The sequence below is a fragment of the Sus scrofa genome, chromosome 15 (genome assembly GCF_054392235.1).
Source record: "Sus scrofa isolate SSC_HxYL_T2T_F1_AM1 chromosome 15, Sscrofa_HxYL_maternal_Yorkshire_Landrace_v2.0, whole genome shotgun sequence".
In the NCBI taxonomy this organism is placed as follows: Eukaryota; Metazoa; Chordata; class Mammalia; order Artiodactyla; family Suidae; genus Sus; species Sus scrofa.
The window spans coordinates 45,326,305-45,342,695 of record NC_139397.1 but is presented as its reverse complement, the minus strand read 5'-3'; the positions used below and the strand labels follow the sequence as shown (position 1 = coordinate 45,342,695).

General features: G+C 42.0%; 1 protein-coding gene across 17 annotated transcripts in view; it reads left to right on the top strand.

The window, feature by feature from the left end:
- Positions 1 to 6,679: 6,679 nt before the first annotated feature.
- The window catches only part of EPB41L5 (erythrocyte membrane protein band 4.1 like 5), a 137,041-nt gene continuing 127,329 nt past the window's right edge, over positions 6,680 to 16,391 (top strand). For all 17 annotated transcript variants that reach the window (XR_014829652.1, XR_014829654.1, XR_014829653.1 and 14 more), the window contains exons 1-2: positions 6,680 to 6,771; positions 13,565 to 13,752. Coding sequence is in view for 5 of the 17 variants with exons in the window: in XM_084999608.1 (XP_084855734.1) it covers positions 13,573 to 13,752 (180 nt within the window). In the remaining 12 variants the exon portion in view is untranslated. The remainder of the gene's footprint in view (positions 6,772 to 13,564; positions 13,753 to 16,391) is intronic.

The window sequence follows — 16,391 nt, the reverse complement described above, 5'->3', positions numbered from 1 at the left end:
TAGATGATATACTTAAGAATAGATTAAGGCATTATAATTGGGTTCAAACACAAAACATGTTCTTTAGAACCAGGCATGCACAGCCCTATGCACACAGGTGGCCTAGATTCCCAAAAATATGTCAGAGCTTTTCAAAGCCCCCTATGGATGCCTCATTCTCAGCTTTTTACTTTATTAGCCTGTTTACCCCTGTTTAGCCTCAGGCATCCATAATGTTAAACAATTGCCTCTATTTGTTTTCAAGGGACAAATGCAGGAAAAAGGCTGTCTGCCCTGAGTGAGCTCTGAGTTAGTCAAATAAAGTAACAGTTTTCTGAGAATGGGGCTTTCAAGTAGCTTTGTTGTGCTCTCTCAAGTGGCTCTTGGACTGCTGATTTTAAGGCTGTAGTGGAACTGGGGAGATGGAGACTAGGGTGAGTTAAATCGCCACAAAACTCATTGCTTTTACCAAAATTCAGCTATTTTTCTTGAATAAACATCTTCAGGATTGTTGCAAGCCTTTGGCTAATCTCCAGAGTTCTGAAAAGTACAATTCTGGCCATGTTTTATGAGAGCTTTTTTTGTTGCTTTTCTAGATGAGAGAAGTTTCCAGGGTTCTCACTCTGCCATTTTCATGGTCTTGACTTAACCCATTACTTTCAGACACCTTGCTTTTCAACACATTCACCTGACTATGTTCTGGTCAACTTTTGACTGCTGCCAGGAGCCAAATGCACCCTCTGAGGATAAAGATTTGCTGCCACTGAGAAAATCCAGAGACCTATGAGGGTTTTTCTACCTAAATACCCAGCTTCATCTCTCACCCTTCTCCCACTGCTTTCTTAGGCATAACAGCACTAAGAATGAGCTATAGGAGTTCCTTTGTGCCTCAGTAAGTTAAGGACCAAGCATTGTCACTGCAGTGGCTTGGGTAATGGCTGTGGCTTGGGTTTGATCTCAGGCCTGGGAACTTCCACTTGCTCTGGGTGAGGCCAATAAATAAATACATAAATAAATAAATACATAAGTTTGTTTTGTTTTGTTTTGTTTTTTAAAGAATGAGCTACAATGTCCCTAAATTGCACTTTCCCTTTATTGCATTCAGTCCTCACAATTATATCTCCATTTTGTAGTTGCAGAAATTAAAACTCGTTTTATCCTTTGGAAGTTAGGTAGCTAATAAATGGAAGTGTCTGACTCTACAGCCAAAGTTAATATTCTTTGAAAGAAATTATTCTTACAGGAACTGTACCAAGTTATATGTTTGAAATTGCTTGAAAAATTATTGTCATAACTTTAACCTGACCTTGCTTCTAAATCAATTTTTGGAAAATAGGCATTTAAAGTTTGATGATTCTCTCTTAAAAGGAAATTTGAGATTTATTTTATTTCTTTCCAGGGATCCAACTAAACCAAAGCAGTGACAATGCTGATTCCTTACCACTAGGCCACCAGGGAACTCCTTTAGTTTAACAAAACTCTAATTTTATATATCTGGAATCAGAGTTTTGTGTGTTTATGCAAAATTAAATGAAATCTTCTTATGTACTGAAAGATATAGAATCACAGGTTTTAAGATCTGGAAGAGAGGAGTTCCCAGGGACTCAGTGGGCTAAAGATCCAGGGGGTTTGTTTTTTGGGGTTTTTTTTTTTTTAGTGGCCACACCTATGGCATATGGAAGTTCACAGGCCAGGGATTGAATCTGAGCCACAGCTGCGAACTTCAATGCACCTGGGGCAATGCTGGATCCTTTATCCCACTGTACCATAGCAGGAATGCACAAGGATCCAGTGTTGTCACTGCTGTGGCTCTCATTACAGCCATGGCACAAGTTCAGTCCCTGGCCCAGGAACTTCCACATGCAACAGGTGCGGCCAAAAAAAAAAAAATCTGGATGAGCTTTCAGGAAGCATCTGTTCTAATTATCTCATTAGATAGATTAGAAAAGTGATACCAGGAAAGATGAGTGCTTGTCCAGGTGAGTTCATGGCAGGGTGCTCACCACTGCTCTGCCTACTCTATGGTCTCCTCAGACCTTCGCAGGCCCTGTGTCACACAGTAGTCACAGGTGTGGGGCAGTCATCTGAAGGCCTCCTGACTCAGTGTAGCCTCCGTAATGAGCAGTGTCAATAACTGGGAGCTCTCGGGCAATGCAGACTCCAGGCCCCACCCCAGACTTAAACCTTGTAACAAGATCTGCAGGTGACTCATGTGCACTTAATATCTAGAAACATCAGGCCATGGCTCCTTCTTCCCTTTCCTTCCCTTAGTGTCTCAGTCTCATCTTGGTTTCACCATTAGGCAAACCTGATGGCAGAATGTTTTCACTTCCGCCTATTACTCAATGTTATGTACTTGCCTGGAGCTATTTTCTGACATTTTTTTTTTCCCCTAGCAGAATAAAGAAGGTATGTTCACCACCAGATCGACAGAGCCCTGTTCCAGGTCATTCTGAACAAAGCAATGCAAGTGATATGGATTCATGGAACATGAATGCTTAGGTCTTTGGCCCTAATCAGAAGTAGGGAGAAAGAAGTGACTTACCTTCAGTTTATCTTCTATGTCCCTTCTCTGCACACCTCTTCCCAAGCCATCCTTCATTCTTCTAACATGTCCTTCAGTTATCCAGTGTGGCTCATACTTTTGTATGAATGAGTTTAAGGTCTTACTTTTCCCAAGAATACTTGCAAAGAGAGGAAGGGTGGACTTTCAAACATGGGATTCTGGCTCAGGAAGACTTAGCTGGGTAAAGAGCTACCCAATCCCATGAAACCAGGCCTGGACCACGGCCCCTTCTAGGAGACCCTCACAGCTATTTTGTTCCTTGGTCTGTACAATTTTTTTTTCTTTTATGTAGTGTTACAGGCTTTTGAAAACATTTTCAGATACGTTATGTAAGTCCCATACAGGTGGTGTCATCCTCATTGAGATGTTATAGCTTCCGAAGTGAAGTCTAGACTACAATACGCTATCAAAACTGTATTAGTGGTGCTTCCTGATGACTGGTTTTGTTTTGTTTTGTTTTAGGGCAGCACCCACAGCATATGGAAGTTCCCAGGCTAGGGATTGAATCTGAGCTGCAGCTGCTGGGCTACGCCACAGCCACAGCAACATGGGATCTGAGCCACATTTGCAACCTGCACCACAGCGCACAGGAATGATAGATCCTTAACCCGCTGAGTGAGGCCAGGAATTGAACACAAAGTAAACAAATGCTGTCAGAAAAATGGCATCAAGGGAGTTCCTGTCATGGCTCAGTGGTTAACGAATCCAACTAGGAACCATGAGGTTGCGGGTTTGATCCCTGGCCTCGCTCAGCGGGTTAAGGATCCTGCATTGCCATGAGCTGTGGTGTAGGTCGCAGACGAGGCTTGGATCTGGAGTTGCTGTAGCTGTGGCGTAAACCGGTGGCTGCAGCTCCATTTCGACCCCTAGCCTGGGAACTTAAGTGCCATGGGTGCAGCCCTTAGAAAGAAAAAAAAGAAAAAGAATTCCTTATTTCTTTCAGCTGCAGTTAACTGTATTCTCTATTACTTGCAGCCAAGTGCATTTTTACTTAATTGAGCTGTGTTCAATGAGAGAGCCTTGTCTCTGGTGGGAGGCAATTAATGGGCCGATTCACCACAAACTAGGAATGTTGCAAAGGGCACTTATGATGGGGGAAAGAGAGGATTTGGGGAGGAGGTGAACTGTTATGAGGAACAGTCTTTCACGCTTTGAGCACAAACATCTTCCTATGGCTTCAGTCCTCAGGTTTCATTCTCTCTCCAAGTGTTAGTATCTCCTTCACCCCTTGACTGTCTTTCTCAACCTATTTCTCTCACCTCAACCATAGCCTCCCTGAGCCCCACCCTTTTCAGGAGGTAGAAAACAAGGTTGACCAGAAAGAGAGCAAAGGACACTTTCTCTAAATAGGTTGCTAGGCAACAATTCAGGGCAATGAAGTTGGCTTCCATCTTTTTTTTTTTTCACTTTTTAGGGCCATACTGGTGGCATATGGAAGTTCCCAGACTAGGGATTGAATTGGAGCTGCAGCCACTGGCTTACACCACAGCCACAGCAACTCCAGATCCAAGCCAAGTTTGAGAACTACACCATAGCTCACGGCAATGCCAGTCTTAACTCACTGAGTGAGATCAGGGATTGAACTTGCATACTCATGGATACTAGCAGGGCTCGTTATCACTGAGCCACAACTGGAACTTCCACATACTTTCATTGTTGATCAGTAGACAGAAAAATTACAGTCTAGCTTTGAAACCTGTAAATACTGGAAAATGCTTGGAGGGGGGCAGCCCTGATAGGCTGAGGGGGTGGCGGTCAAGACCACACAGTTCTCAAGCTAGAGTAACCAAACCCCTGCAGAGACGGAGCCTTCCTAGGGATACACGGCCCACATAGTTGGGTTTTTTTTTTTTTTTTTTACTTTTTACTATTGAAAAAATTTGAATCTTGTACCTATACTGGACAGAATAGTTTAATATACCTGTTACTCAGCTTCAACCCTTGTCCCTTGTTTCATCTATAGGTCCACTACTTCCCTCCTACCCATTGTCACTGCTTCTGTTTGTTTTTGTTTTGTTTTTCTTTTTAGGGCTGCACTTAAGGCATATGGGCATATGTAAGTTCCCAGGCTAGGGGTGGAATTGGAGCTGCAGCTGCTGGCCTGCACCACAGTCACAGCAATGCCAGATCCGAGCCCTGTCTGCGATCTACATTGCAGCTTGCAGCAACGCTGGATCCTTAACCCACTGAAGGAGGCCAGGGATCGAACCTGCATCCTCGTGAATACTGTGTTGTGTTCTTAACCCACTGAGCTACAGTGGGAACTCCCATCACTACTTTTATTTACTGAACTAAGGTTCAAAGATGACCACCACAATTCCTCCCACCCCTGTAAGTCTAGTCTCCCATGAAGACACTATGAAAATGTTCTATAATTAGATTAGTGATGGTTGCACAGTTTTGTGAATATACATAAAGCCACTAAAGTATACTCTTTAAGTGGGAGAATTGTATCATGTATGAATTACATCTCAATAAAGCTATTTTTTAAAAGGTAGAGAAAGAAAATACTAAAAAAAAAAAAAAAAAAAAAAAAAAAAGGTGGGATCTTGGTCCCATCTCTTCTAAAACTGGCCTGGCCTCCTGATGTGCTTTGACTGACAATAGGCAGCAGAATTGACCCTGTGTGACTTCTGGGCATTGCCCTTAATGAGCCTTGGAACATCAGTTTTCACTGTGCTGCTTAGACAGGTCCAAGCAAGCAGAACTCAGATTCTGAGCCACCCCAGCTGAGATGCCACACACACAAGTGGAGCCATTTTGGCAACTTCAGCTCCTGTTGAGGTGCTCCAGCCAACACTGCACTGGGCAGGGACCCGCTTCCCCCCCCCCCCAAGCCAAGTCTTGGGGTGGTGAAGGTTCAGAAAAGCAGTGCCAAATCCTAGGAAGGGTCTCTCTTCCTTTCAGCCAGCAAGTCCTCCATTCAACTACGCAGTGGACGCCCGCAGCCGTCAGGGTTCTGACCAGGGCCAGGACCCCTTCAGCTCACACTCTGTCCTCTCTGTCCCTCTAGCCACACTGGTTCCTGAGCTGGCCAAACACACGGTAGCCTTCACTCTCCCTCTGCTTTTGCCCCCACGGTGTCCACGGGGCGAAAATGCTCCTTCTTATGGGGCCTTTCTCCTGACCTACCTAGCTACCTAAAGTCACCAGATCTCATTCTTAGTCTCTCATCCCGCTTCTATTTTTCTTTATCATTTGGCAATGTGTAACACTACCAATATAAGAGTACTGAATTTTACTACTTTGTCACTTATTTTTGTCTTTTTGCCATTTTCTTGGGCCACTCCCGTGGCATATAGAGGTTCCCAGGCTAGGCGTCGAATCAGAGCTGTAGCCACCAGCCTACACCACCGCCACAGCAACGCGGGATCCGAGCCGCGTCTGCAACCTACACCACAGCTCACGGCAACGCCGGATCCTTAACCCACTGAGAGAGGCCAGGGATCGAACCGGCAACCTCATGGTTCCTAGTCGGATTACGTTAGCCACTGAGCCACGACGGGAACTCCCTTTGTCACTTATTTTCTATTTCTCCTGTCTGCCTGGTTTATCCGTTGTATCTCGTGTCCAGACTCACTCTGGCCCCTCGCAGGCACTTCCATGAATTATCCGTAGGAAGAACAGATGAAACGTTCACTACAAATCTATTACTATTCCCTGCTTTGTTGTTCTTCATGATGCTCTGCACCTTTGACGTGTGTGTGTGTGTGTGTGTGTGTGTGTGTGTGTGTGTGTTACCGTCTCTGTCCCAGTAGAATGAGGGTTCTTTTATCAGCAGAGTAGTAAATAATTGCTGAATGAATGAATTTTTTGAGCGACGGAGTGGACGCTCCAGCGGCACCTGACGCCAGGCTCTGTCCGCGGGCTGGGAGGGGGCTAATGAGGGGCGCCGCAGGTGCGCAACCCTCCTTCCTAAGGGCCGTTTTCACAGCCGCGGGCGCCGGGCGGGGTCGGCGGGACTAGCAGCGCCGCTTTAAACGGAGCATCGCCGAGCCGGGCCGTTTCCGGGGCGGCGGCGTTGCCCATTTAAGAGCAGATTGACCCGCCCCCAGGGCGGAGCTTAGGGGCTTTAAGGGGCGGGCCGGCGGGCGTCGGGGTCCGCAGGGGATTAGCCCGCGGTGGGCGCGCCTCAGGTCGCCATTTCTTGGCGTCTCCGGAGGAGCCGCCCCTCGCAGCCTCGCGCGGTCAGCTCCCCTCGTGGCCGCGCCGCGGTCGCAGCCCAGGTAAGCGCGCGGCCCGCGCTTGGGTTCTCGGTCGCCCGCGCCGGGGCTGCGGCCTCGCCCGTGACCCTCGGGCCACCGGGCGCTTGCCCGTCGGCCGGCGGAATATTGAACCCGCGAGGGGAGGGGCGGCGTCCGGCGTCGGGGGACTGGGGGACGGGCCAGGGGCGCCCACTGGCGACGTGGACGTGGCGGGTCAGGGAAACACACCTTGGCTTGGTGTCGCGAATGCGCTTGGGGCTGCCTTGCGTTTGGAAGTTGAGAGGCAGGTGTGTCCTAGCAAGGGCGAGGCCTCCGGGGCCCTCCCCGCCCCCACCGTGGCCCGCGGAGAGCTGGGTCCGGGGACTTTGGGGGGTGAACTTTGATGCTACCTGTTGCTGTCGTCATGGTCCTGCTCTTGTTAGAATACCAAGTATTTTCAACAGTTTTCTTTTTAATTATGATTGATTTACGATATTGTGCCTGCAACATTTTAAATTAACATCAAAAGTTTTTTTTAAGAATTAGAGAAAAAGTTTCCCATAGCTCCATTTCTGAGATAATTAACAAGTTGCTACCCCCCCCACCCATAATAGGTTACTTGTACAGAAATGAGTTTGCGGGGTTTTCTTTTTTTTTAGATAAAATTCATTAGGAAACGATATGTTTAACTGTTGAATTATTCCTATATTGGGATTTTATTACCTTAATGGTGTTTGCTGTATATTGGCTTGTTGCGTTATCAGAAAGCAGTTGCTTAACGAAGATTGTGTCTACCAGGCATGTAAGAGAGTGTACACGTATGACAAACTTTTTGAGTTTTATATCTTTCTTTGAAAAACTTAAGTTAGTTTAGTTAGTAAATGGATTACTTTAGTTTGCATTTTTTTGCTTGTAAAGGAAACCCTTCTTGTTAGTTCATAGCTGAAAAATTAGAAATAATAAATTAAAAACTGGTACTTAAAACCTTTGAGGATGGGGGAGGGATGGATCTGGAGTTTGGGGTTAGCAGATGCAAACTAGTATGCATGAATGGATAAACAACAGGATAGCTGTAGAGCTCAAAGAACTGTATTCAATATCCTGTGATAAACCATAATGGAAAAGAAAATGAAAAAGAATATTTATATATATGCATAACTGAGCCACTTTGCTGTACTGCAGAAATTAACACAACCTTGTAAATCAGCTCTACTTCAAACAAAGTAAATTAAAAAAATAAACGTACTATCCAAAAATATCATTGTATTGTTTTAGGCAAGTTTCTTACTGAGCTTCTAATATGCATAGTGTTGTGCTCGCAGGTCACAAAACAAGTCAGACTAGGTCCCTGTGCTTGTGTGTTAGTCTGGGAAATGCCTGGTAAAATAAACAAACAATTCGGTATTTAATTACAGTTTCCTGCGGTGTCATAAAGAAAAGACTAAGGGTACTAACACGGGAACCTGACTTAGAAGGCAGGGAATATTTTTCTGTGTAAAAGACCTTTCAGCCAGAAATCTGAAGGTAGCCCTGTGTGTGGGTGGGAGAGGGTGGGAAAGAGGTGGAGTGGGAAAGGGACATCCCAAAAAGATGGAACAGCGAAAGCAAAAAAAGCCCAAGAGTTAAAGACTCTTGGGCTGAGTGGAAGAGTTACTCCAGTGAGCACATGGGAGTGGGTGGCCAGTAGGGTCAGATGTAGGAGGAGCTGGATCAGGGAGCAAGGCCATTGAAGATTTTTTAAACAGGGGTCTGATTGGCGTTGCTAAAAATCCAGTGCTGCAGCCTGAAGAATGAAAGTGGGAATAGGGGGTGGGGGTGGGAAAAGAGTGAATATGGGAAAACTTTTTAACAAATTTTTTAAAACTTATGTTTATATATTCTTATAGAAAAATTAAGCACCTCCACATGACCCTCTCCAGAGATAACCTCATTTAAGTTTGGGGGTGTGTATGTGTGTGTGTGTGTGTGTGTAAGGTATAATAAATATGTGTATGTAGGTATCCCACCCTAGTGTGGAATAAAACTGTATTTGTTTTTCTGATTTCATTTTTCACTTGTAAATTTTATCAGTATCTATGTCAACTGTAGTTGAAAAACAACTCTCTTGTGCGCCATTGTATGAACCATTATTTAATTACTTGCATGTTGGTGGACATACTTAAATTTTTCTTAATTATGTGCTTAAAGTTGTTTCTACAACTTGGAGCACATATGGGACTATTTCTTTAGGATATCCTACCAGAAATAGAATTGCTGTGTAAAAGAGTATGCATATTAAAGTTTTTTGATAGTGTGGTCACATCTTCCTCCAAGAGGACATTGTCTCAAGGTGATGGTTTTTCGTATATCCTTTTCAACATTGGCTGTCTAGAATCTGTCAAATACCAAGACAGTATCTTATTTTTTTAAATTTGGATTTCCTTGGTTGCTGTTGAGGTTGAACATTTTTTTAATGAGTATTTTTATTGCATGTCATCTTTTAGAGCTTGCTTCTTCATATCTTGCCCGATCTTTCACCTCTGGGTTGTATATCTTCATGATTTGTGGTAATTCTTTATTAAACTGCATATTGGAGTTCCCGTCGTGGTTCAGTGGAAACAAATCTGACTAGCATCCATGAAAATGCAGGTTCGATCCCTGGCATCTCTCAGTGGGTTAAGGATCCGGTGTTGGCATGAGCTGTGGTGTAGGCAGGCAGCTGTAGCTCCGATTTGACCCCTAGCCTGGGAACCTCCATATGCTGTGGGTTTGGCCCTAAAAAGACAAAAACAAAAAACTGCATATTAATCTTTCAAAAATGTTTTTGCAGAAAAAATTTTAAAGGCTCTTCACCCTAATTTACTATTTGTTTTTTTCCTAATACTCATTTCTTTCACTTTAGTTGGTCTGAACTTGGTTTTCATGTAACTGCTTTCACATTAAGTTTTTTCAGTCTATGTTGAATTTTGCGTAATAATTCTTTTTAAAAAATTTGTTCCCTTAAAATTTTTGGTATGCAAAAATTCAGCATATACTGAAGTAGAAGAATATACTCCATGTACCCATCATCAGCTTCAACAGTTACTGGCCAGTTATCTGGCCAAGTTTTTTCATCTCCCTTGCTCCTTAAACCCCTTCCTTGTACTATTTTGATGCAAATACTAGACATCATATCAATTCTCCTATAAATATTTCAGTATATATTTTTAAAGATAAAGACTACTTTTTTTTTTAACAATCTTTGATACCACATTTTAGCCAAAAGGAAATTGATAGTACTTACTTTGTCATTATAAACAATCCAATTAGTGTTCAGATGTGTGTGTGTGTAATTTATGTCCTTAGGAAGTTCACACAACTTTCATGGTTTCACCAGTTTACCTGATTACATAGGAGTTTGCATGCTTGTAAAATGAGGCTGTAACTTTCAATTTATAGCTACTGAATTATTTTAAATTTTTTCAATGAATTATTTTTTAAATATGTTGATATTTGTTTTAATATTCTAGCTTTTATCATGTTTACAAATGCATCTGCGTTAAAGCATCAACTGGTTATGCAAGACTTCTTTTTTTTTTTTTTTTTTTTTTGTCTTTTTTGTTGTTGTTGTTGTTGTTGTTGCTATTTCTTGGGCCGCTCCCGCGGCATATGGAGGTTCCCAGGCTAGGGGTCGAATCGGAGCTGTAGCCACCGGCCTACACCAGAGCCACAGCAACATGGGATCCGAGCCGCATCTGCAACCTACACCACAGCTCACGGCAACGCCGGATCGTTAACCCACTGAGCAGGGGCAGGGACCGAACCCGAAACCTCATGGTTCCTAGTCGGATTCGTTAACCACTGCGCCACAACGGGAACTCCTTTTTTTTTTTTTTTTTTTTTTTTGTCTTTTTTGTTGTTGTTGTTGTTGTTGTTGCTATTTCTTGGGGAGACTTCTTATAAATTATATGTATGATAACAAATGTGTGACTTGAAAAAGTATTTTAATTTGAAATAATTTTAGACTTATGTTGAAGTTACAAAAGTAGAGTTCTTTTCACCTAGCTTCCCTCAATAGTATCTGACAACTTAAAAACTTTGTTATTTGAATTAGAATCTAAAATCAGTCAGCACATTGTGATTGTTTGATATTTGTTTTAAGTCTCTTTGAATATGTAGTTTCTTTGAATCTCTCTCTCTCTCTCTTTTTTTTTTTTTAACCTCCTTGCAGTTTCTTGAATGAACTGGGTTAGGTTTTAAAAAACAAATTCATAATGTATGTTTTATGTTGTACTTTCATTCAGCATCTTTTTAGCTGTGTCTTTGATAATTTCTTTCTTCTATAATGAGTTTTACGTGAATAGTTAGTAGAAAGAGAGACTAAGATTTGGAGTCAGAAAATCAGAGTTTGAGCCCCATCTTGACTATTTGCTAAATAAGTGGGGTTGGTCATTGATTTAATCTGTGACGCTTGGTTTGGTCATCAAAATAAAACAGTGCTTTGGGACATTTTTCTGAGTACCAAGTAAGATTATTTACTAAATGTTTTTGTTGTGCTTGATGATGAAAGGCACTGGATGGCTAGCCACTCAGAGTAGGAGTGGTGTCCTCTAGAAGGACACAGTAAAGGAGACAGACATGTAAAGGAATAATTAAAATCTGATTAGTGAGGCAGAAAAATATTTTCAAGCTTCAGTGAAGATGTGTTGAGGGGAGTGACTGACTCTTGAGATATCAGGGATTGTTTCCCAAGGGAGAGATAGGTGGAGTTAAGTAAAGGGGAATACTAAGGATTCTCTGACATAGGGTGTTAAGTCTGGGACAACAAGTATGAGCTCTCATAGTCAGCTGAAATGAGACTGGTGAACAAAATGCAAAGGGAGCATTCCCTGAAAAGAAACCTGGAAAGAAAGAGACTGGGGCCAGATAGTTAGGTATGTGTGCTTTGTAAACTGAAAAGCTATGTAGGATTCTAGCTATTTCTCTGAATGTGCACATGACAAGTATCATGGCCTTGCCAGTTTACCTCATTATGTAGAATTATCCATACTTGTAATATGTGTATGATAATCTTTGATTCATAGACACTTCTTTTTTTCATGTGATAGTATTTATTTTACTTAAAAAATAGCTTTTATTTTATTTTATTTTAGAGCTGCACCGCAGCATATGGATGGTCCCAGGTTGAGTCGGAGCTGCAGTTGCCAGCCTATACCACAGCCACAACAATGCAGGATCTAAGCCATGTCTGTGACCACTGCTGAGACAGGAACTCCTGCTTTTATTTTTTATAAAACTTATGAGTGTATGTGGTTAAAAGAGTATCTGGGAGTTCCTATCGTGGCTTAGCAGAAATGAATCTGACTAGCATCCATGAGGATGCAGTTTCAATCCCTGGCCTCACTTAGTGGGTTAAGCATCTGGTGTTGCCATGAGCTGTGGTGGTATAGGTCACAGACGCAGCTTGGATCTGGCTTTGCTGGGGCTGTGGTGTAGGCAGGCAGCTAGTTACAGCTCCAATTGGACCCCTAGCCTGGGAACCTCCATATGCCACCGGTGTGGCCCTAAAAAGCCAAAAAAAAAAAAAAAAAAAAAAAAGTTTTCTGATCTGACGGCTTCTTCCAAAACAAGATCATTCTCCTGAATTCTTCTTCCTGAGGGCGATCATTTCACTTTTTTTTTTTTTTTTTTGGTCTTTTTAGGGCTGTACCCACAGCATATGGAGGTTCCCAGGCTAGGGGTCAAATCAGAGCTGCAGCTGCAGCCACAGCAAGGCCAGATCTGAGCCTCGTCTGTGACCTACACAGCAGCTCATGGCAATACCAGATCCCTAAGCCACTGAGCGAGGCCAGGGATTGAACCTGTGTCCTCAAAATTACTAGTCAGATTTGTTTCCACTGAGCCAAGAGGGGAACTCCCATTTCACATTTTTAAATAATAAACTCTTATTGCTACTTCTTGATTTTTTTAGTTTCACGAATTATTTGTTGAATTCCTACTAGGCACGATTAGAAGTTGGCTCTTTCTGCACCAACCCATATTACATACCTCTCAGTTCTGTTACTTTATAGTTTGGGTTTGATCAATATTAGTGTTTATATTATTATGACTGAAATTATTAGCTGAGTCATTTAGTGCACTGTGATTACTTTTCTTTTGTCTGCACAACCTGTTTTCTCTGTGACCTTATGCAACTCTTAGTTTTGTAAATTAAACTTTAGGTTAGCCAGGTAGTTTTTATGATGTTTCCATTTTATGTCTGCTCTGTTTAACTTGTTTAGATTACTTTGATTAACCTTAATGTTCTTAACAGAGATAAGGAAAGAGGTAGCATTAATTTGACATTGTAAGGAATTATTTATATTAAGCAGCAATTTAAAATCTGTAAGTAATAGAGTATTTGATAAAAACTTATATTTACATTATATTTGTATTTCAGCTGAAATAGGTGATGATTTTTGTATTTTCACTATGAATGCTGAGAGAAGAAAAGGAACTTCCTAGGATTGTTGTTATTATCAAAGGAAACCTCAGTGTATGGCTTTGTCTCCTCATGTTTGGCTATCGTACCTATAATTTATTGGCCCAAAAGACCTGATGAACTTCATGAATGTTTGCCCCTCTCTTACTAGATTAGTGCCCTATAAAATAGTCCAGAAAGTTTAGAAATGCTATAAGCCATAGTTCTATTTTATGTTACAGTCTTTAAAAATTATGAATTAAAGTAGCCAGATTTATTGTCTTTAAATTTACTTGGCCAGGTGCTCTTTTTAATAACTCATCTGCTAATGTTGACAGAACTTTCCTAAATGACACCATCTGTCTGACTACAAATTGTAAGGAGACTTCTGATACCTTTTTCTCTCTGGTTTTGTAGTGACCAAGATGCTGAGCTTCTTCCGCAGAACCCTCGGTCGGAGGTCGATGCGTAAACATGCTGAGAAGGAAAGGCTCCGAGAAGCTCAGCGTGCTGCCACGCACATCCCTGCGGCTGGAGATGCGAAGTCTGTCATCACGTGCCGGGTGTCCCTCCTGGATGGCACTGATGTCAGTGTGGACTTGCCGGTATGTAGGTCTTGCTGACCTAAAGATTCTCCCTGGGGTCACTTTTCTTCTTCTGAGCTTTCCACCGCTAACTTCCAGAGGGTTAGGTAACATGGGCTCCCGTGGATCAGGTAGCCTTAGACACCTGGAATGAGAGTATTTCCCTGGGATTAGTGGCAGTTAACTGAAACTTTCAAGTGTTAGGGCAATTACTGGCATGAGTCTTGTATGTGTGACAGCAGTATGGAGTGTACTCTAGTGGATTTCTCACAATCCTTGTTGAGCTAGGATTAAAGCAATAAGAATCTTTGGGGACGATAATGATACTTATGTGGATACTGTAAGACTTTTAGTTCTTGGTATTTTTTTGTAATTTTCAAAACACTCCTCACTTTCCTTAAAACAAATAATTCCTCCAGTTTGATGTGCTTGCTGAAATTTTAATGAAATGAGGTGAGTAAAAGGACTTTCTTCATACTCCTCAGCTCTGGCTGTTCTATCTCTGTTCTCAAAGTAGTTTGCAAAGTAGGTTTTTCCATACAACCTGTTTTTCCATACATATGCTGTAATCTTTTTTTCAAGAGTGGATGTTACAGTTATATCACATTTTGAGATTTTTTTGCAGTTATGAATAATCATAACTCAAAGTATGAAACAGTCCAATATATTTGAAAGGAGCTAACGTATTCCTTACAGGTCTTTTTTTGAGGGGAGTGGAAGAAGTAGCTGTATGGTTTGGGGGAAGTTGAGTTTTTTTCTGAGCTGTCTGCTCTTTGTCCTGTATTAAAAGATTTACGTAACCAAGCTGTAAAATGTGTGAGCTGAGGTGTCTTTGAATCTTCCACATGTCTTGCTTCCCCACAAACGCTTTTTACTACATACTCATTCACCCAAAATGCAGTTTAAAAAAATCTCTTTGTGCAGCAGGATAGCCTGGGTGTTGCTGCATTACAAAGTTGAATAAGCTCTGCAAGGCCTTAAACTCACAGAGTGAGAGATTAAAGAGTTGGATGGTTTGTTTAAATGAACATTCTGATTGATCAAGTAATTTAGAATGACTAAATATGTTCCTTATACTTTTTTTTTTTTAAATAATGGAATATGAGGGAGTTCCTGTAGTGGCCCAGTAGGTTACAAACCCGACTGGTATCCATGAGGATGCGGGTTCTATCCCTGGCCTCTCTTAGTGGGTTAAGGACCCAGCGTTGTCATGAGTTGTGGTGTAGGTTACAGACGCGGCTCAGATCCAGTGTTGCTGTGGCTGTGGTGTAGGCCAGCAGCCTGCAGCTCATATTTGACCCCTAGCCTGGGAACTCCCATATGCCCAGGAGGGCCCTAAAAAGAAAAAGGAAAAAAAAAGGAATATGGTAAAATTAAGAACAGGATATCTTGAAATGTTTTGAAGTCATCTTTTTGAGTATTATATTTGTACAGAAATATTTGTATACTGTCTGAAAGACTTTAATGCATTTAAATTTTCTTCCTAAGGGTTTGTCAGACATTCTAATATGTGATACTTTGTGAGGGTAGTTTTCACATTCATTTCTTAATTTGATAAGGATCTTAAGAGTTTTGTGTACTATTCCATTAAAATAGCATTAGGTATGTGGTCAAAAGCTTGAGATTGCTGTATAAGAGAGTGGAAAGAAGTTTCTTATTACCTAATGTCTGAAGTATGAAGTCTCAAGGTGATTGATGGGGAGGCTGATACCAGGAAGGTGGAATTTGAAACGGAGTTTTTTGAAAAGGTGACATAGTGTGGATGAGAAAGCAGCACTGGGTTTTAAATAGTGGAACATAGTGGAACAGATGGCTAGTGACTGGTATGAAATGGCTTCCTTTGCCTCAGGTGCTCAGTAAGCAGGTGTGTGATGCTTGATCAAGGCTAGAAATGTTGGCTGGCCTCACATGCAGACAATTGCTGTGAAAAAGCCAAGATTTGACTCTTTGTGGAACCAGAACAATTAATTGCCTTTTCAGCTCTGCAAGCGAAGTATTAGTATGCTCACTCTAGGTGCTTGTATGGATATAAAGTGGGTGTTTCCCTCCCCGCCACCCCCCTCTGCTGAAATGCCTTAGTAAAGACAAGGGCTAGAGGAATACTCATTTCTATGAAGAAAGGTTTTCTCTTTCTCTTTTCTTTTTTGGCCGCTACACAGCATATGGAGTTCTTGGGCCAGAGATCAGATCACAGTTGTGACCTGTGCCACAGCTATGGCAATGTTGGATCCTTTTACCCACTGTGCCGGGCTGGGGATCAAACCTTCGTCCTGGCACTGCAGAGATATCACTGATCCTGTTGCGCCACAGTAGGAACTGCAGTTTTTTTTCTCTCTCTCTCTCGCTCTCTGTTTTTGTTTTTGGTTTTTTTTTGGTTTAGCTTCTTAAACAGTCTAGTATGGTTCTGAAAGAAGATTTAGAATTGATCTTAGAAATTGAATGAACACATGCTTATTTCCTATTAGGATTAGGGTCACTACTGATCTTAGCAAGCAGCATGAAACTAAGATGATCACCCAGGCAATAAGTAAGGAATTATCTGTAATTAAGTAGAGAAATTTAGATCTAGCCACCTCAGGTTAATATACACTAGTAGTAATAGTTAATTTCTTCTCTTTCCCTTTCCTCTCAAAATTAGAGGAGGGGATTTAAATACCTTC